The sequence below is a fragment of the Neopsephotus bourkii genome, unplaced genomic scaffold (assembly GCF_033783945.1).
Source record: "Neopsephotus bourkii isolate Nb327-2 ecotype Australia unplaced genomic scaffold, CSIRO-AGI_Nbou_v1 NB_398, whole genome shotgun sequence".
NCBI lineage: Eukaryota > Metazoa > Chordata > Aves > Psittaciformes > Psittacidae > Neopsephotus > Neopsephotus bourkii.
In genome coordinates this window covers 659,750-677,882 of record NW_026900902.1, presented here as the reverse complement: position 1 = coordinate 677,882, position 18,133 = coordinate 659,750, and the positions used below count along the sequence as shown (strand labels likewise).

Below are 18,133 nucleotides of genomic sequence, written 5' to 3'. Positions count from 1 at the left end.
CTCCCCCACATTAAATGCAGCTTGAGGAATCTGTGTAGAGATCTGGCACTATTTGTTAGCACCCAAACAAGTTGTAAAATCAATCATGCAACCTAATTTTAGCCCTGGCTGGCAAAGCCAATGTTGCTGCTACCCTCATGCCTATAATTTGGCTCAAAGAGGCAGAATTGTTTAATTACTTCAAAAGCTGTTGGCCAACTAAAGCTCAACAGGCTTCCAGCTGGCAAAAGCATAAGGGATGCTCTCCATAATGAGAGGCAGGTTTTCTCAGGGAAAAATCACATAAAACTTTGAATCTGATCGTGTTTTGTCTCCCTCGTGTCCAGGAGATGGCAAACTTGGCTGTGGCCATGGCTACTACAGATACTCTGCAACTCTGCTCTGCCTGACCACTGAACACTGTCAAATAACTAACACTGGAGGATTCTTTCCATTATTTGCAGCACCTCTCTCAGAAACTGTTGAGAGGGATAAGGGCTCTGAGGGTACTGTGCAGTCATCACTAGCACTGGATCCCCTGTCAGCAGTAAAGGACACCATGTAACCTTTTGATCTTCCTGGGTTTGGTCAGTATTTTCCTTTGTTGTTTTTAAGTTTGTAACTATGCCATTATAAAAGCAGTAATGATTACAAATCTGAGTATTTTAAACCGACTACATTTTAAGTAATTGTGGCAGTACCAGAAGCACTCCACTCATGGCTTCAGTGTCACTGCGTTTAATGGTGTTGAAAATATGCTGGCTGCAGTGGACATGGGAAATACCATCAGTAGTTTTAGATCTGAAATCTTCGTTTGTTCTTCTTTACAGTTTTCTGGAAGCATTTCTGTTATATGTATTCTTGCTACGGTCAGGGAAACCAAGAGACACCTGTGTAAACACAAGGCTCAGATACCTGCCCCTTGCTCCCCAGGAACCCAACGCTCCCTGTCATGCGCCAACACCTCAACGGGAAGGTGTCTCCAAGCTAGAAGCACGATACCAAAGTTGAGCCAACACTTGCCGTGAGCAGAACCTACTTTAACCCGGCGGCAGTTTGGGGCAGCAGGGACAGCCTGGATCAGGCATCCAGCCGCCCTCGGAGCTTTGCGCACGGAGGGGCGGCCCCAGCCTCGCCACCACCGGCAGGCCAAGGCGGGAAAACCCACCTAGCAGAAGCGGCGGCACTCGAACACTCGCACCCCACGGGAATGCGGGGAGTGCCCCCGGTCTGCAAGGGCTGGCGTCCCCACGGCCGGCAGTCCGGAGCCAGGCACCTGCCCTGTATGGCCAGCGGCGGCGGGCAGCTGGGACCAGGATTTTGCGCAGCCAGTACCGCAGCGAAGCTGGAGCCTCCGGCGAAACAACCCGCAGCAACATCACCCACGCCCGCACGGCCATCCCTGAGCAGATCCTGCACCTCCCGCCCCCGGGGCAGCGGCGGACGAGACCATGAGGGCGCATACGAAGGGGAGAGAACAGCCAAAGCGATGGGTCTTGCAGCGCCAAGGCGCAGCCGCAGCTCAGCGAATGACGCGCAGCCGGTTCCTCTGAGCCACCATGAAGGACTGCAGGGACAGCACGGCCGCCGCTACATCCGGACAGCCCCACGTATCCCCCCACCGCCGCGGGAGTTGGTGGCGGCCGTCGGCGGCGCTGCGGAGGCGGGGGCGGTGGGGGCGCAGGTGAGCCCGCGCTGCGCCGTGTCTGTTTCCGGCGTGCTCGCGTCCCCGCTCCGCCGCGGCCGGGGGAGCCGACGCAGGCGGGCGCCGCGCCGAGCAGCGCAGGTAATGGGCCGGGAGCGGGGCCGTGCCGCCAGCAGCCGCCCTTCCCCTCCTCTGCCCCGCCACCGGCGCTGAGGAGCACAGCAGGCCCATCCGCCCTCCTTGCTGGCCCTGCTGCCGGCGATCTTACCCCGGCCCACGGCTGTCCTCTCCGGACCTGACTGGAGGGGGGCGGGGCCGCAGAGCCGCCCTGAGGCCCCGATTGGCGGCGCCCCAGCCCCGCCGTCCCGCCCCGGTCTTGAGGCCGGGCATCCTCCCTCTACCACGTCCCGCGGGAAGCTGCGCGGGCCTTCCCGGTGGGTGACCCCGCGGGGCTGTGTGAGCGGGTGCTCCCCGAGCGGATCGGGTTTGGGCGCAGACCGGCTGCCCTCACCACTGCTGTGGTGCTGTGTTCCCGCTTTACCTTGCAGGCTTTCAGGTAGAGTAGGGCTTCTTGAGTCCCACTGGCGGGGCCGGGGCGTGTGCTGCTCTATCAGGTCAGGGAGCAGAAGTCAGTGTTGCCGGAGTGGGCTCTCGAGTGGGACTCCCTTTTCCTCCGTGCCGGGTTTCTCATCTGCGGCGTGTCTTTGCGCCGCGGGCGTGCGAAGTGCTGCGATGACAGATAACATACGCTGTCAGTTTGCTTTTCTAAAAACGGTTGTTTTAGGAGCAAGACAGGCTCCTAAATTTAGTTTTGGGACTTCCTAATTTAGGAGCAAGACAGGCTCCTAAATTTTGTTTTGGGACTTCTTAGCTGCTGTAAATAAACCCGCTTTTCCTACATCTTGAAGAATAGGATGCGCATAAAAATACAAAGCCTTAACAGCCACGTGAGGAAAGCAGTCAAAAAGAGGGTAGTTTTGTCAATTTGCAGTCAAGAAAGATAATAGTTACTGTAATTTTCTATAAGCTCAAACTTCAGTAGGGGCAAAAGTATGTGGAATTCTTCTTAAGTTGTTTTTGTGATTTGCTAATTTGCATAAATGATTTTGTACTCTGCCTATGTATTCTGACTGTAAGGAATTGAAGTGATCCACCACAACTGCAGAAATGTAGGAAGAGATTTTTATTTTATCATTAATGTGTTTATTTACATGTGTAATTACTCATGATAACTTCATCCTAGTATCATTAGGGTGTATGCTGGGCAACTCAGAAATAAATGCTGTTTGTAGGATCTAGAGATGCTTTGGAAGACACGTGGTGTATGTTGTGACATATCTTGAAGGGTGTTTCAGCTTTTATTGGACATGATTATTCAAAGATGAGCTTTGTGTTGTGTTGTTGATTGTACTAACTTCTCATTTTCTTTCAGGTACATTGTCAATACCTTGCAGAGGCAATGGAGGTAATGATGCAAACTCTGTTGTAATTAAAGCATAAAGAAAAAAAGCATTCTTAGCTCTACAGTACTCTGTCAGTATCATTCAATGCCTAACATTTCAGAAGATGAAAAGGAGAATGGTTCTGGAAATAATGGAAACACTGAAAACAAACCTGGGAAAGAATCCCCAGAAGCTTCTCTTCATGATCCTGTTAAGCCGTACTGCATGACAGATGCCTCCACTGCATCCTCGGTGTCGAGGGGAAATGGGCATTATCCATGGGGATGTCCTGTGACTCATACGCGAGAGAAATTTTATACCATCTGCTCAGACTATGCTTTTTTAAACAGAGTAACATCTATTTGTAAGAGCCCAAGTGCTTCAGTTAGTGCCTGCCTGTCAGGCAGTGCTGCCTTAAATGTTGGAAATACCACCCCTGGCTTACTCGGAATTCAAACTGGTGCTTCAGATATAATCTACAGACAAGATGCTAACTTGGAAGGCTTGTCTGGTGACCTTGGAAAGCTTCCCCTGGCATGGGAAATTGACAAGTCAGAGTTCAATGGCGTCACCACCAATCTGAAGAACAAAGCAGGTGAGGTGGTGAAGATTCAATGGTATGCTAGGAGACACTTTGTGTTTAGAACTTATTTTTGGAGAGGCCTGGTCAGCACACCTACCTCTTGAAGAAGTCCTATAGAGGAACATGTACAATCATTTCAGACAGCTTGCTCTCAAACAACCTGCTTGCTGGGAAAGGAACGAGTGAAATGGGAGGAGTGAAAGTCAGGTGTAGCTGCCTGGGAAAATGGCTCTAAACCAGGGCTGGCTGCTGCTTAACTGTGTGGGGCCTTTGGGTATTATTTGGGATGTCTTCTGGTTTTGTTTATATTTGTTTGTGTGCTCACCCACCCCCCACCCACTTGGGTTTTTGGAGTGGCTTTTTTTTTCTTGTGTATTGTGCAGTGATTACTTCTACCCGATAAGTACAAGTTTGTCACTTGCAAAATGTTTCAAGTTACTTCAGAGAACTATTTTGAAATGAAAGACCTGGTTTATTATGGGGTAAATGAAGTTATTATAGTTACCTAGGACAGCAGTTTATTTGTTAGAGAATTGTATTTATTTGCTATTTGTATACATTGTTAGGGAGCCCATTTCTTTGCTACCTCCTATGTTCTTTCTCTGCTTGTTCACAGATTGCATCTGTGAATCAAGCACTTGCATACACACTTGGTTTTCTTTGTCTTGTAATCCCTTCACTTACTTAGAGGGCTGTAGATTTTTTTCTTAATGTCTTGGCTAGCTACTCAGATTTCTGCTTTCTCTACTATGAAACTGGTTTAGCAAAACTTAAAAACATCTTTGGTAAGTTGCCTTTGCTTTTTCATGTGTACATGTAGTGTCCTTTAGTACTAATAAGAAACAAATGGTAGTTTCTTACTGTCATTACAGGATGGTCATTTTGTTAAAATAGATGTGGTATGTTTCATTTGGAACTGATGGCTTCAGAATGGGACAGCAATACTACAGCTCTAGCATGTGGCCAAATTTTTCATTTCCACTGCCTTAGTGGCTTACAAAAAGGAAAAGACCTTGGGGGTATATTATTCTTACTGGACTTGCATATAGTTTTTCATCAGAAAATTTAGCTGGCTACAGAGTTTGGCTGTGGAAAACACGTGTTTCATTAAATTTTTCTGTGCATTTAATGTTAGGAGGTGGGAAGTCCGTGGTAGTCTAAGTGCCTGTTTCTGTGATGGCTGATTTATCACATTAGAATAATCAGATTGACTGCTCTCTGAACAGTCAGTCAGGTCGTCATTAATGCTGTTCATGATCTGAACACAATGATGTTTACAGAGCTGATGGCAGCTTTACAAACCTGTTGACAATCTTGATTATGTATTTGAGCTTTTTCCTTCAATTAATGTTTAGACCCAGTTTGCACTTACTAACACAACCAGCATCTCTTTTCGATATGTATGCTATTACTAAAAATATTTAAGAAGAAAGATAGGAAAGGCAAACTAGGCATTCATTTGTTTCTGAAATCTGTTTTGCAGGCAACATGAAGAAGCAGGTGACAAAGAAAAAATCTGTAGATAAAAAAAGCAAACATCACAGGGAGTGTCCTCAGCGTTCTGCCCTCGAAGATGTGAAGGAGAGGAAAGTGTTGGACCTCCGGAGATGGTAGTGTTTATTAGTTGTTTTTAAGATTATCTCCATACCGTTTGTTAGTAAATGGGGATATGTTAAGCATACATACCCAAAATCTCTTACTTTCTACAGGAGGAATAAGAGCTTCCCTCCCATCTGTTGAAATTCATAAAACCTTTCTTTGCAAACATTTTTTTTCTTTCAATAGGGGAAAAAATGTGTGGGGATTTGTTGCTGAAAAAAACCCAAACATCCAAGTTTATTAGCATGGCCAGGCAAAAATTAAACATAGCACCGATATGTTTTACTCCTGATTTTTCTTTTCACTGGGAAATACTTGGCCAGAATCTGTTAGTTCTGTACAACCTATACCATATGAATATAGTTTAGTGTGGGGTGTCCCTGCCTATGGCGGGGGGGTTGGAACTAGATGATCTTAAGGTCCTTTCTAACCATAACTATTCTATGATTCTACTAAGCTCATTTAGTTTTTGAATCCATATGGTTTTTACTGTATGTCTGTGACACCAGTTTAGACATCTATATGCCTGTGTTAGATATCTGTATGTCTGTGACATCAGTTAGAGTTAGGCTGTGGAATCTGCAACTTGGAATGGCATTTGTTAGTAAACTGGTAGAAGTGCAGTTTAGTACAAGTTCACACGTTAGAAGAGACTGGATCAAACTGTACATTGCTTTAGTACAGAACCATTTTTTCCTAGTGATTTGTGTGAAATAGGGTAGTAGTATCTCACAGAGAAATTGGTTAACATGTTTGCTTTTTTTTTAAGATTGCATTTTTAATTAATTAATTTATTTATTTTATTCAATTTTAATACAAGTGACATAAAAACATTTAAGATAACATGGCACACAGAAAAGTAGTTCAGGTTGCTCCTAAATTACTAACTCAAGAACACTTACTAAGGTGTTTGAGGTTTTGTTTTGTTTAGGTATTGTGTTAGCCGACCTCAATACAAGACTTCCTGTGGAATTTCGTCTTTAGTGTCTTGCTGGAATTTCTTATATAGTACACTGGGAGCTGGAAGGTGAGTCACACGTAGACTGCTTTGCCTCTAGAGACTCTAAAAGACATTGCTGATTATTTAATTAAACAATTTTTTTTCTTTCTTTTCCTCCATCACCTGCCAGTTTACCACCTATTACTCAAGAAGAAGCTTTGCATATACTCGGCTTTCAGCCTCCATTTGAAGAGATTCGGTTTGGTCCCTTCACTGGAAATACAACTTTAATGAGGTCTGTTTGTTTTTTTGATGTTAACGTATGCAAAATAACATGAAACTGAGAGAAAGAACCTTTAAAAACACAGTAGTAGTTCAGTTATTATAAAAAAAAAAAAAAAAGAAATGTGGTTGACAAACTAACTTGTGACACAAGTTAGTCTTCTTACATTTAGGATAATGAAGCATATCTGGGTGCTCTGACAATACCCAAAGAAACTTTGCAGAGTTTTTTGCACTAGCCATTTTGCATAGTGCAGTGTTGCTGCACAGATCAGGTGGACATGAAATTCTATTTGATATTTGATTCAGTTTGTTTAATGGTTGTAGAATGCTCTAATGAGTCTGCTCTCCTAGTTAGAAAACTTTTTTCTTTACCTTCATTTTCCTGTTTTTGAAAATGCAAGTTAAAGCCACTGGAACAGCCTGAAAAGGCAATTGATATAGACTAGTAGCTTTATGTAAAAGATAATTTAAGAACTGAAAAAGAAATAGTGAGCGCTGCATCTTTGCTGCAGTGGAGCTGTTCAGGAGATTATATAAAATAAAAAAGAAAAGTGGGGTTGGAGTCACAGAACACTTGAATTTCAAATTCTGTTTCACTTCTGCCATTTCCTGATCTTGATGAGTTGGGTCTAAAATCTTTGTCCTTTTTATTCTATTAAGCACATTAGGAGTTTTAGGGTTAAACAGGAGCATGTTGTACTTGAGTGTTGAACACCTTGACAGGACTTTGATCTGTTATCTTCTTTGAGATGAAAAAAAATAAATTGCTGTATTCTTGCCTGTTTCATGAGTTGGATTTGATCTAGCTAGTATTTTTTGAAGCCAGTGTATAGGGTTTGGCACAAAATGTGGGTGCTGGATTGGAGAATGTGGCAGCAGTCTGTTCTTTAATGGTAGCATACTGGTTAGATCAGTGAAAGGTGTCATGAAAACTTCCTTTAAGAGACTTACATCCGGATTTTTTATCTCTAGGAGTATGTCAGGGTACCGCAACCCTTATAGACCAAGCTGATAAATCTTTATGTAAACAGTGTATGCAAAAGTTAAACTTGTAATTTGTCTTACTTTTCCCCCCTGAGTGCTCTGTGTGCTGCAGAAATGTTAACTTATTAGGTTTTTTTATTTCCTGGTTAAATCATTTGTAAGTACTTGGCAGGTTGGTAAGAAGGAGGGCTGGAGCCAACCCCATCACCTGACATAGCTTTATGCCTGAGGTATCTTCAGAGATGTGAATTTGAATCTTCTAATGTGGAAAAGTTGCAGACCTGTCTTCACTTACTGCTGCTGTGAGGAGTTACAGTATGAGACTTGTGTAACACTTGGGCATTGTGAAGCTTATGTGGCAGAAGCCCAGCATGATCTCACTTGAAGGGTTATGCCTTCTGGTGTGTTAGAAGATTCCCTTTGTGTAGCTTACAAATCATGGTTGAACATTGATATCTCAGAACCCAAGTATCTTTCTAAAGGCTGAGTAATTGAAAGTTAGAGGTGACTGGACTAAACACAAATAGAACCAACATTTCACAACCAGCCCTTTTGTTATTATGGATTCACATTGGGTCTGAAAAAGCAAAATGAAGGGAAAGGCTTTAGTATGTATTATCTCTCTAGGATATGTTACATTTTCTTTCTATTAGGGTACCATGGCTATCTACAGTTTCTATACTAGTATGGTAGGTACTTAGTAGCACTCTGAGACTTTTTTTTCTAAACTGTCCAGCACAAAAAATGTGGGAGGAAAGAAAATTGCATTTAATTGCACTTCTGAGTTACTACAATCTCTAAGCTTATTGTTTCAGATGGTTTAGGCAAATAAACGATCACTTCCATATCAAGGGATGCTCATATGTTCTGTATAAACCTCATGGGAAGAACAAGACAGCTGGAGAAACTGGTACGTAGCTAATTCTGAAGCATTCATCTTACAGGGTGTAAACTGAATAATGTGTAGCATTTGACAGGACAAAACCAGTAAGTAGTACTTCCAGTTTGAGATAAGCTGTCAAATAGCTCCAAGTTGGCTGATTTTTTGGTTTTACTTTTATTTTGCTAAAACTTTTCATTTGTAGTTTTATTTTGATAAAATATATTCTGTATTATATATTCTGCTGTCACAGAACTGGAATTTTAAGGCATTCAGGAGGGCAGTGCACATCCAGTTCTTGGTATCCTATGTGAGAATTCTGCCTTGTGTCGGTGCCTTTTTTTAGTCTTTCCCTGAAACTGAGCACTGCAGTCACATTACAAAACATTGTATGCCCAAATGTGGAATGTGTTCCTGAGACTAGGAAGATCCAGAAAGGTCACAATACTAAAACATTTAAAAACTTTTAGGGGTTTCAGTAGTATCACTGATGTGTGCTATATCTAACTTGGGGCAGTGGGACTGCATTGTGTTGCAGTGTGTGTTTCTTTTTCTGCACAACGAGTAATTTTTAATGTAACTTTGATCTAAATAGAATGCATACTTTATATTCTGTTTCCCTAGTACAGATTACATGGCAGATAGTATTTAATTTCCTGCCTGCTACAAAAAAATCCAAAATAAACAAGAAGTTTGAAATCAAAACTGTATTTTGTGCATGCCTGTCAGGTCACGTCCTCTAGCTTAAAAAGCAGTGTAACTGTTCTATATTATCAGATAGGTCTTTTTTTTTGCTGATATGTTGTGCTGGATCCAAAGCTGTCTGCCTTGTAACCTGATCTTTCTTTGTAGCTGCAGGGGCCCTTGCAAAGCTAACCCGTGGACTGAAAGATGAATCAATGGCCTACATCTACCATTGCCAAAACCATTATTTTTGTCCAATTGGATTTGAAGCAACCCCAGTAAAAGCCAGCAAAGCCTATAGGTAAGATACTGTGTTTATGTTTGCTTTAATGCAGGAAACATACAGAAAAATTCACTACAAGTTGGTACTGTTTTTTTATCCCTAGGTAACATTTCAGTGTATGTTGTAAAAGCATTTATGTCTGAAGTAGCAAAACACTGCAGTGTGATTTGAAAGGACTGATTTAAAATGAAACACAACTACACAGACTAAATTGAGAGAACTCAAACAGAAAACTATGACTGGTACTAAGAAATTATTTAGGTACATTTTAGCTGGGTATAGAGAGGGTAGTTATTTACCTGAAGGACAAGTGGAGGTAACTAGTCTGACGAATAAAACCATATGGGCTGAAAAAAGACAGATTTTTTCTAAAGGGAAACAAAAGAAGTAAGTGTGTGTTGTGTATGTGTGTGGTGGGATTTTTCTATAGTGATAGTAATCCACTATGAAGCAGGTGTGATAAAATCTGCACTTATAGAAACAGTGCGTATGGTGAGAACAGGGGATGTGTAGGTACTGCAGGATGGTGGTTACATACTTTTTTTTGCAGTGTTGACTAATAATGATGATAAAGTGCAACTACTGGAGTGTAAAGCTTAGAAGAATAAAAATACCTGAATAATTTATTACCAAGAATTGGCAGGGGGTAGGGAGAGGAGCTAGAAGAGGTCTGTGGCATATCACAGTATGTTTGGCTTTTTTAAACAATGCTTGGAATGCTGAAGCACTTCTCAAAGACCGTGTGAAACTTAATATGCCAGTTGGTTTAGAATAAAAATACAATTACCTGAATAATTCCAGGTTTGTCAAGGTAACATTACTCAGGATAAAAGAATGTATAGTTTATACAGATTTCAATTAAATATAGGTTTTAAAAGAGGATAATATAATTGATATTCATACTGAGTTTAGGGAAAGTCTTCCATTAAACCCACAAATTTTAAATTTGAAAAATTTCATAATCTTGAGGCAATTTATCTTTGCTTTTATAAGGCATTTAACTTGCTGCTGTTTGATATGCTGAGTAGTTTGTTTTACCACAGAATCAAACTGTTTTTCCTCTCTCAGAGTAGTTACAAACACAGTATGTAGTGGAGGTTTCTGCTGGACTTTTATCAAGGTTCAACTGTTGGTTGGTATTTATCAGTAGTATCATTTAGCATAAGAAGGCAATCCCTGGCAAAATTAGTAGATACCAATAGTGGGGAATGATAAACAATGACAAGAATAGGTCACTGATGTAAGGTGAGCCTCAGTCTTGCAGTCTGCTTACCAAGCAGTCTACCTTTGGCTGTATTGAAGGTGTAGTCACATCACAGAGTGGAGAATGCTAGATCTACCTTTTAGAGTTCAAAATGGTATTTTTTTTTGAGGTAATAAAGCATAATCTCCTGAATCTAATTTGTTCCCAGTGTGAGTGTGACCATAGGCTTAATGAAAGCTTTTAGTATATGAACAAAAGAATATAGAAACTTATTCCACTGACATGCCACGTGAGTGAGAAGAGTGTGGAAAACATATCTGAAATAGAAGTCCCACTGCATTAGTTTGCTTAAGTTTAGTGAAAGGTTAATGTCTTGCTTGCTTGATCAGTTACTAAGAATCTGCACTGAAAGAGCAAAGAAAAAAAAAGTATTTACTGGATAAAAAATGCAGTTTGAGAAACAGTATGATGCAGTGCGTGGAAATTTAGTATGCCTTACATCTAGTTTGAATTTATATTGTTTAGCAGTGAGCAAGAACAAAAATTTTGATACTTTACCTGTGGTTGAAAGGGATTCTCAGTTACTAGTGATATTATTTTAAAGCAAATATTAGACTTTAATCCTAACAACAGATCTCTTCTAACAATGTAACATAAAGTAATGATTTCAGGGAACTTTTATAGCCTCATTTTTGCCTGGAGCTCTGACCAGAAGAACATCCTGTTCTTTTTGTATCTTCTAATATCTTACTGGGAAAAAATATGTTTGAGAAGGACTACCAGTAGATTCTGCAGCAGTTCTTGTTTACCTGGTTTTGAATTCTGGTTATAAAGGAAACCTTTTATTTAAAAATCAAGCTAAGTAATGTTAAAATCCCAAAAGAAATAGGCTGAGCTTAGGAATCAGTTCTTAGGTCACCCACAGACTTTCTATATGATCTTAGGTTGCTGGATTTGGACTCGGGAGACCTAGGTTCAGTTCCCAGTTCAACCACAGACTTCCAGTGTGACTTTAGGTAAGTCAGTTAATCTGTCCTGTGTCTTGGTTTCCCATCTGTACAATGATGGCATACATTTTTATTTTGCAGAGAGTTTTATAAGTAACAAATTACTACAAGAGTAAGGCTATGTGCTGTCTAATACCCTAGGCAGAAAAATCTCAGCTTTTGTCACAATTGAAGCGGAAGTAGGTTCTCATGGGATGGTTAGACACAGGAAGTCACAGAGCAGTCCTCTGTATCTCATCAGTCTGGACACAGGAAGTCACAGAGCAGTCCTTTGTATCTCATCAGTCTGCTCTGATGTCCGTCACAAATTTTTCCTGGCAAAGTTACTTCAGGCTTTGAGTTTCTTGGAAGTTGCTCACAAACTTGGAAATAGTGTCAGTTGAAGGTTTTGGTTTTTAATATGTGGTACTGTAACCTTAGGAGGAAGCAGTTGAAGTTGCCAGTTGATTTCTTACTGGTTACTCTTACAGCTGTTAGTAACAACTGTCATCTGGGGTATAGTTGGAAAAACAAGGGGCTCTCTCGTGACTTTGTTAGACATCACAGATAGGGAGAAAGATGTTTGTTTGGATCTTACATTATACTGCCTTTCATCCAAGAAACACTTATTTTATGAAGGTCTGTCTTTTTCCCAAATAGTAAGCAATAGATTCTGTCTTGTTCCTAGCTTCTCCCAGGACCTGTGAAACAAAAAGTTTCTCCCTATGCAATTGCAACACTGTTTATAGCACAGGAACTGGTTTTTAGTTTGGCTGAGGAAGCAATTCTAAACATTAGCCAATCCTAAAAAGAGCAGTAGAATGTTTATCTCTCTTTTTCGTATGCACAATAAATCTCACTAGGATTGTATCTTCTATTGAACAGAGGTCGTGTCTTGCAGCAAGAAGTAGAATATTGGATCTTAATTGGAGAGCCGAGCAGAAAACATCCGACAATACACTGTAAAAGGTATGTTACTTGGTAAGAATATAAATCAATATGGGGTTTTCCAGAACAATTTGTATTTCTTTACTAAGGGTCGCCTAGTGACTTTTTAGTTCTTTTGAGTGAATATACTATAGTTTTAACGGAAGCAGGTGCTTTAGTGAGAAACTTCATGTTTTGACCTCTAGGCTGGCTCTGCAGTTTTGTATCATGTGGCAGGACATGCGTGAGCTGCTGAAAGCCAAATCCTGTTTCTCTTGTTTGAGTGTGATGCAGCTCGCATTAGTCATGAAGATGCCTCAGCTGTCTGTGATCATGCCAAATGTGATTTACAGGCTGTACGGAACTTGGAGGAGTTTATGTGTAGTTGAGGACATATACAGGCTGTGTCTGGGGTGTGCACAGGATATTATCATGCTACCAAGATCTCCTAGCTCAGGTGCAGGTACAGCCTTTACTCAGTTGTGTTATTAGCTTACAGAATCATAGAATAGTTAGGGTTGGAAAGGACTTCAGAATCGTCTAGTTCCAACCCCCCTGCCATGGGCAGGGATTTTAAAAATAAAAATCTATGAATTAAAACAATATATTTGTTTTGTATGAGCTCTGGCTCATACAAAATTGGTGTCTCAACTAGACAAACAGAACAGTTAAAAAAAATTACTATTTCTCAAGAAACCAATTCTGTGGTTAAAACATAAGTTTTAGCAAATAGCTTCTCTGCCACCCCTTGAATTAATTATGGAGTGATTTTTTTCTTGATGTATTAGGAAAAGAGCTGTGAAAAATAATAATAGTGGTGATGATAATAATAGAGAAATCATACAGCTTCTGCTTTGCTTCTTCTTTATTCTCTCATTCTTTTGAAAAACTGAAAGTGTTTATCTGACAGCTTCATAGCCAGTCCAATCTAACTGAGTACCTAAAGGCCAGATATTTTTGTTTGTTTGTTTTGTCAGTGATGTGACTATGTCAATAACTGTAAATAGCTGGATATTTTGGACAAATAAAATTAAGTGCAACAAAATAAAAATCACAATTATGCATGGGGCTGCTGTGCTAAGTGGCATCCTATACATCCCACTAATAGGATTTTGTCCTGTAGTATACAAGCTACAAATGATTAGAGGAAAAGGTTTCTGAAACATACTGCAAATCTTTGTAGTGTTATTTCTGATTGTGGAGACAAATTCTTCTTCCTGCTACTATCCCAGTGAGAGCTAGCAGAAAGCTCAATGCTTAAGATAGGAGGGCAAGGTTTGGGGTAGAAATGGATTTTCTGAACTTGGAGGTGGTATTGGAGAGAAGGTGGTAATTACACATTTATGGAAATGAAAAAGCAAAGTGTAGGCTTAAAGAGGTCTGGGATATGGGGACATTTATTTCAGTTGGACAAGAAGAAGTTGCGAAACTCTGAAGAGCTGGGTGAATGGGGAATGGTTGAAATGATGGTTTGTTACAAATGGGAATTAGATACAAAGGAGGAGTGAGTTATAGGAAGAGCTGTCTGGTGAAAACAGATTTAGTGGGTGGAAACCTCCCCCCGCACCGATAAGAATTTGAAAAAACCTTGTATGGAAGGGGAAGAGAGGATTAAATAAGTAAAAGCTAGTGTTTCTCCTTCCCTAAACCACACTTTGCTTCTTCCTTTCACAAACTGATGAATTGGTAAGGGTGAGCTCTGCAACTAACAACTCATGGTGCTCTTTTCCTAATTTTGGAAGGTGTTTCCCAAGATCAGGAATAATAACTGTGAATGCTTTGTTTAAAAGTGACACTTTTATATCTAGCTTTATGTCTGTAATACTGAGGCTTTTACATCTTTACACATTTATCTTTAAATCACTAGTAAGACTGTTTGAAGCTGCTGATCTGTGTGTATGTGAGTCTTAGTAGTGCTGACGTTTAATAGATGCCAGCCGAGTGGTAATAATCTTATTCTGTAGGTGGGCAGATATTGTCACTGACCTAAACACCCAAAATCCAGAATATCTAGATATTCGTCACCTAGAGAGAGGATTGCAGCATCGAAAAACAAAGAAGGTAAGGTAAACTTACAAAGGTGGGAGGAAGTACCTTACACTGTTGAAGTATGAATAACTTCACTAAAAGAAATTTGTTACAAAGTGTTGAAGGCCAGAATCAACTGTGGGTACTTGTGTGCCAGAGTTATTTATATTTACTTGCAGGACAAGACACAAAGCAGCAGCAGCCTGGCATTTGGAAGGATGAACCAGGCTATCTGCAAATACAGTATATTTAATCACAATATTTAACCTCATTGACTTAAAATGTAGCTACAGCAAGTATAGAAATACTCTATAGATAAAATACAGACAGATCCTTTTGGTACGTGACCTTCTACCTACATGTAAGAAGGACAGAAAGTACAGTCAAGGAGGATCAACCATAAAAGAATGTCTGTGTTAGTCTTGAGCAGACTTCGTGGATCAGAGATGTATTTTCAATTTGCACATTGAAAGTCTATGGGAAATAATAGGTTGGAAGAGATGATTTCAAATGTGGAGACCCTATGGAAGACCATGTCAGCAGGATGAGAAGGGACCAGAACAGATATTTATGTGAGGGTGGCTGGAGAGAAAAGATTAGCAGAAGCTGTTATACTAGCCAGTGAAAGATAAAAGTGATAACTTTAAAATACAAGAAGGAAGGGATTTACTGAACCTGGGGAACAATGAAAACTGATTGAGCAGAGTTGTTTGTTCATGGATATGGTTTTGTGGGTTGTTTTGTTTGTGTGTGTGTTGTTGAGGGTGTTTTGTTTTCCTTTTTAAAAGAATTCTGTTACCCACCAAGATGTTAATTTCAAATATCCTTGTATGTTATAAATGTGACTGTGTGCATGTAACAGTGAACCTTTTTACTTTGGTTAGGTCGGAGGAAATCTTCATTGCATCATTGCCTTTCAGAGACTTAGCTGGCAAAGATTTGGTCCTTGGAATTTTCCATTTGGAAATGTTAGACAGGATAAACAATCCCAAACACCAGGACAAGGAATTTCCAAATCTGAGAGTGAAGACAATATCTCTAAGAAACAACATGGACGACTGGGTCGATCATTCAGTGCTGGCTTTCATCAAGAATCTACATGGAAGAAGTCTAATCTTCGTGAGAGGAGGAATAGTGGGTATCAGAGTTATAATGATTATGATGGAAATGATTAAAATTAACTTTAGTTAATAGAGTTGATATATTAAAGTTAGTTTTAATCAAGACATATTAGGGATCTACTAGTCCTAGAATAAGTATGAATAGAAGTTATGGTACAAGATGCATCTTCATAATTATTAAATAAATCTAATTATAGGATTGCAGTGGATGAGATCTGATGTATAAGCTGACAGATAAGCACAGGTTATTGTACTTTTGCAATCAAAACTAAATAGGACTGCAAAATCAATCATTTCTTTTGAAATAATTGTATTATGTCCTCATCTGTGAAAACAAAAGAGCAGATTGAAATTAATCAATGTTATAAGCAGGCTTCATTGAAAATACTTAGTATTCAAAAGCATGGAAATTTATGATATGACTTTATAAAAAGGATTGTTCTGCAAGTTATGTAAAGATAAAAGCAAACATTGCCTTCCTTTTGAACACTCCATTTTATTGAGGCTGCCCATATCCAGTGAAAAGGAAAAAAAAATCATACAGGTTAGAAAACCTTGTCAGATTTACACAGTGAATGTACATTCTCCATTTAGTGCCCAGTGGATTTCTGTCAGTCGGTTAATCATATTTTGTCAAGCAGGTCTCAGTTTCTTTTCCCTTAGCTGGATACCTGTTTCAGGCTGAGAGGAATCACCTGTGGTGGGGAATGTTTGAGGATGGACCTTCTATACTGCTTTTGCTCTGTGGGTACAGTGACTGAATTCTTACCCTGGAGCCTCTTGAGAACTTGGACTCGCTTAACACAATTTTACAGAATGCAGTGTTAAAAGGCTGCATTTGCCATTAGCCAAATGAGCTAGCTGAACACTGTGTTCTGTTGGCAGTTCTTTTCCTTGTTCATTCTTGAAACCTCTGTCATTTTTCTGCCACTCTTTTAATTTTTGGGTGAAGGGGATGCAAGTGCTGAAAGCTGCTTGCAGCCCTGATGACATAACTCTTGGCCAGCAAACAGCTCAAGTTTTTTCAGGTGTCCCTGTGCAGTCTCCTTTTTCTTTTTCCCTAATTTGAAATTAATCCAATTGTTTTCCCAAACACATCTCAGCGGTTTCAACTTTCTGCGTACAGATATTCACACCTGCTCAAGGATTAATTTTTTGACATAAAAAGATTTGTCATGGAACGCAGGGGTTTTGTAGGTCGCTGCTTTTGTTAACCAAAAAAAAAAAGGGGGGGGGGCACTTTTGTTCATTCAATAAAATTTGTTTTCTATCTTGTTGTTTGCTTTTCATTTGTCTTGGGAATGGAGACCTAACGTTTAGTGGAGGTTTTCGGGAAAGTGGGTAAGTGAAGGATCAGGACTGCAACTCCTACTTAGCAAAAGGTAGTCCTGGAGATAGGATGTCTTTGCTCATAAGCCTGCACAGCCACTGTGACCTTCTAATACGTAATTGCCTAAAGTCTGCAGCCTGATGACTGAGCAAAACCCGTGGCTTTTGAAAATTTATTTTCCAGATGAACTATTTTCAGACTTTATTTCTGCAAGGTGAATTTGAGCTGAGGCCTCAGATTTCTTTAGAATACTGTAGTTGTGTTCTTTAGGGGACTTCAGGCTTACGTGAGTTACACAGACGTCTCAAGTTTTGCTTAATGATCAGGTGCGCTGAAGAACAGGAACTCCCCTCTGACAGTAGCCTGTTACTTTATTTTGCTTTTGGGTACACTTCAATGAAGCGCATTGGATATTCCATCCTTCCGGCATCGGCGTGATGCATGTCCCTGGGGACCGGAAGCTGAGAGCTTTCCTAGGGATTCCCGGTGGGAGCCGGGTGGGGCGGGGGTGCATTGGGGATGTGTAGGAGAGGGGAGAGCACAGGCTGGGGGAAAACCATGTTCAGAGACACAAAAATACTACGGTTTTTGCATGTGCGAGGTGGTGTGTAGCATTTCACCCTTCGAGCGGGCAGGCGCGGAGCTAGCCCGCCTCAGGCGCTGGCGCACAGCCTCGGTCTCCCCACCTGGGCTTCCCCACGGGCGGCTGCAGCCGTGGGGTCCATCTGCAAGAGCGGCGGGACTCGCTCACCTACGGCAGCTACAGCCACAGGGAATGATGCTGGGAAGGGAAGGAAGCTGGGACCGTCCCGTCCGCAGGCCTGTCCAAAAGCTACTCCTCTACACCCCCACACAGCCGTTCACCATTGCGCATGCTTCAGCGGGGCGGGGCAAGGTGGTGCGTGCGCAGGCTGCGGGCGGGTCTGCGAGGGGCTTCAAGGCCCAAGGCAGTTGGTGACGCGTCTGCAGTTGGGCTTGGCGTTTGACGCCCACTTCAGGTGAGCGCAGCCGTGTTGTGACCGATACCCTTCCGCCCTCCTCTACCCTATACCGGGCCGGGTCCCTTTCCTTCCCTTGGTGGCCGCCGCTCCGCGGAGCGGCTCAGTGGGTCCCCGGGCCCTTGGAGGTCTGACGGCCGGCCCGCAGGAGCTGTAACGCCGCCCTTGAGCGCAGTTCTAGAGGCTTTTCGCTTACCGCCAGCTGAGGGAGTCGTTCGGAACCGGCTGGAGAGGC

At 41.4% G+C, this 18,133-nt stretch overlaps 1 protein-coding gene across 4 annotated transcripts in view; it reads left to right on the top strand.

Annotated features, from left to right (window-relative positions):
- The first annotated feature begins 1,493 nt into the window (after positions 1-1,493).
- Positions 1,494-18,133, top strand: part of BIVM (basic, immunoglobulin-like variable motif containing) — a 30,334-nt gene continuing 13,694 nt past the window's right edge. The window contains exons 1-11 of one of the 4 annotated variants that reach the window (XM_061349266.1): positions 1,497-1,765; positions 3,057-3,661; positions 5,133-5,259; positions 6,180-6,275; positions 6,379-6,483; positions 8,273-8,367; positions 9,190-9,322; positions 11,453-11,524; positions 12,380-12,463; positions 14,386-14,482; positions 15,334-15,583. In XM_061349266.1, coding sequence (XP_061205250.1) covers positions 3,172-3,661; positions 5,133-5,259; positions 6,180-6,275; positions 6,379-6,483; positions 8,273-8,367; positions 9,190-9,322; positions 11,453-11,524; positions 12,380-12,463; positions 14,386-14,482; positions 15,334-15,583 — 1,549 coding nt within the window. In that variant the 5' untranslated portion in view covers positions 1,497-1,765; positions 3,057-3,171. Of the gene's footprint in view, positions 1,766-1,897; positions 2,181-3,056; positions 3,662-5,132; positions 5,260-6,179; positions 6,276-6,378; positions 6,484-8,272; positions 8,368-9,189; positions 9,323-11,452; positions 11,525-12,379; positions 12,464-14,385; positions 14,483-15,333; positions 16,841-18,133 lie in introns of those variants that run through there. The other 3 variants (XM_061349264.1, XM_061349263.1, XM_061349265.1) reach the window with 3 other exon arrangements.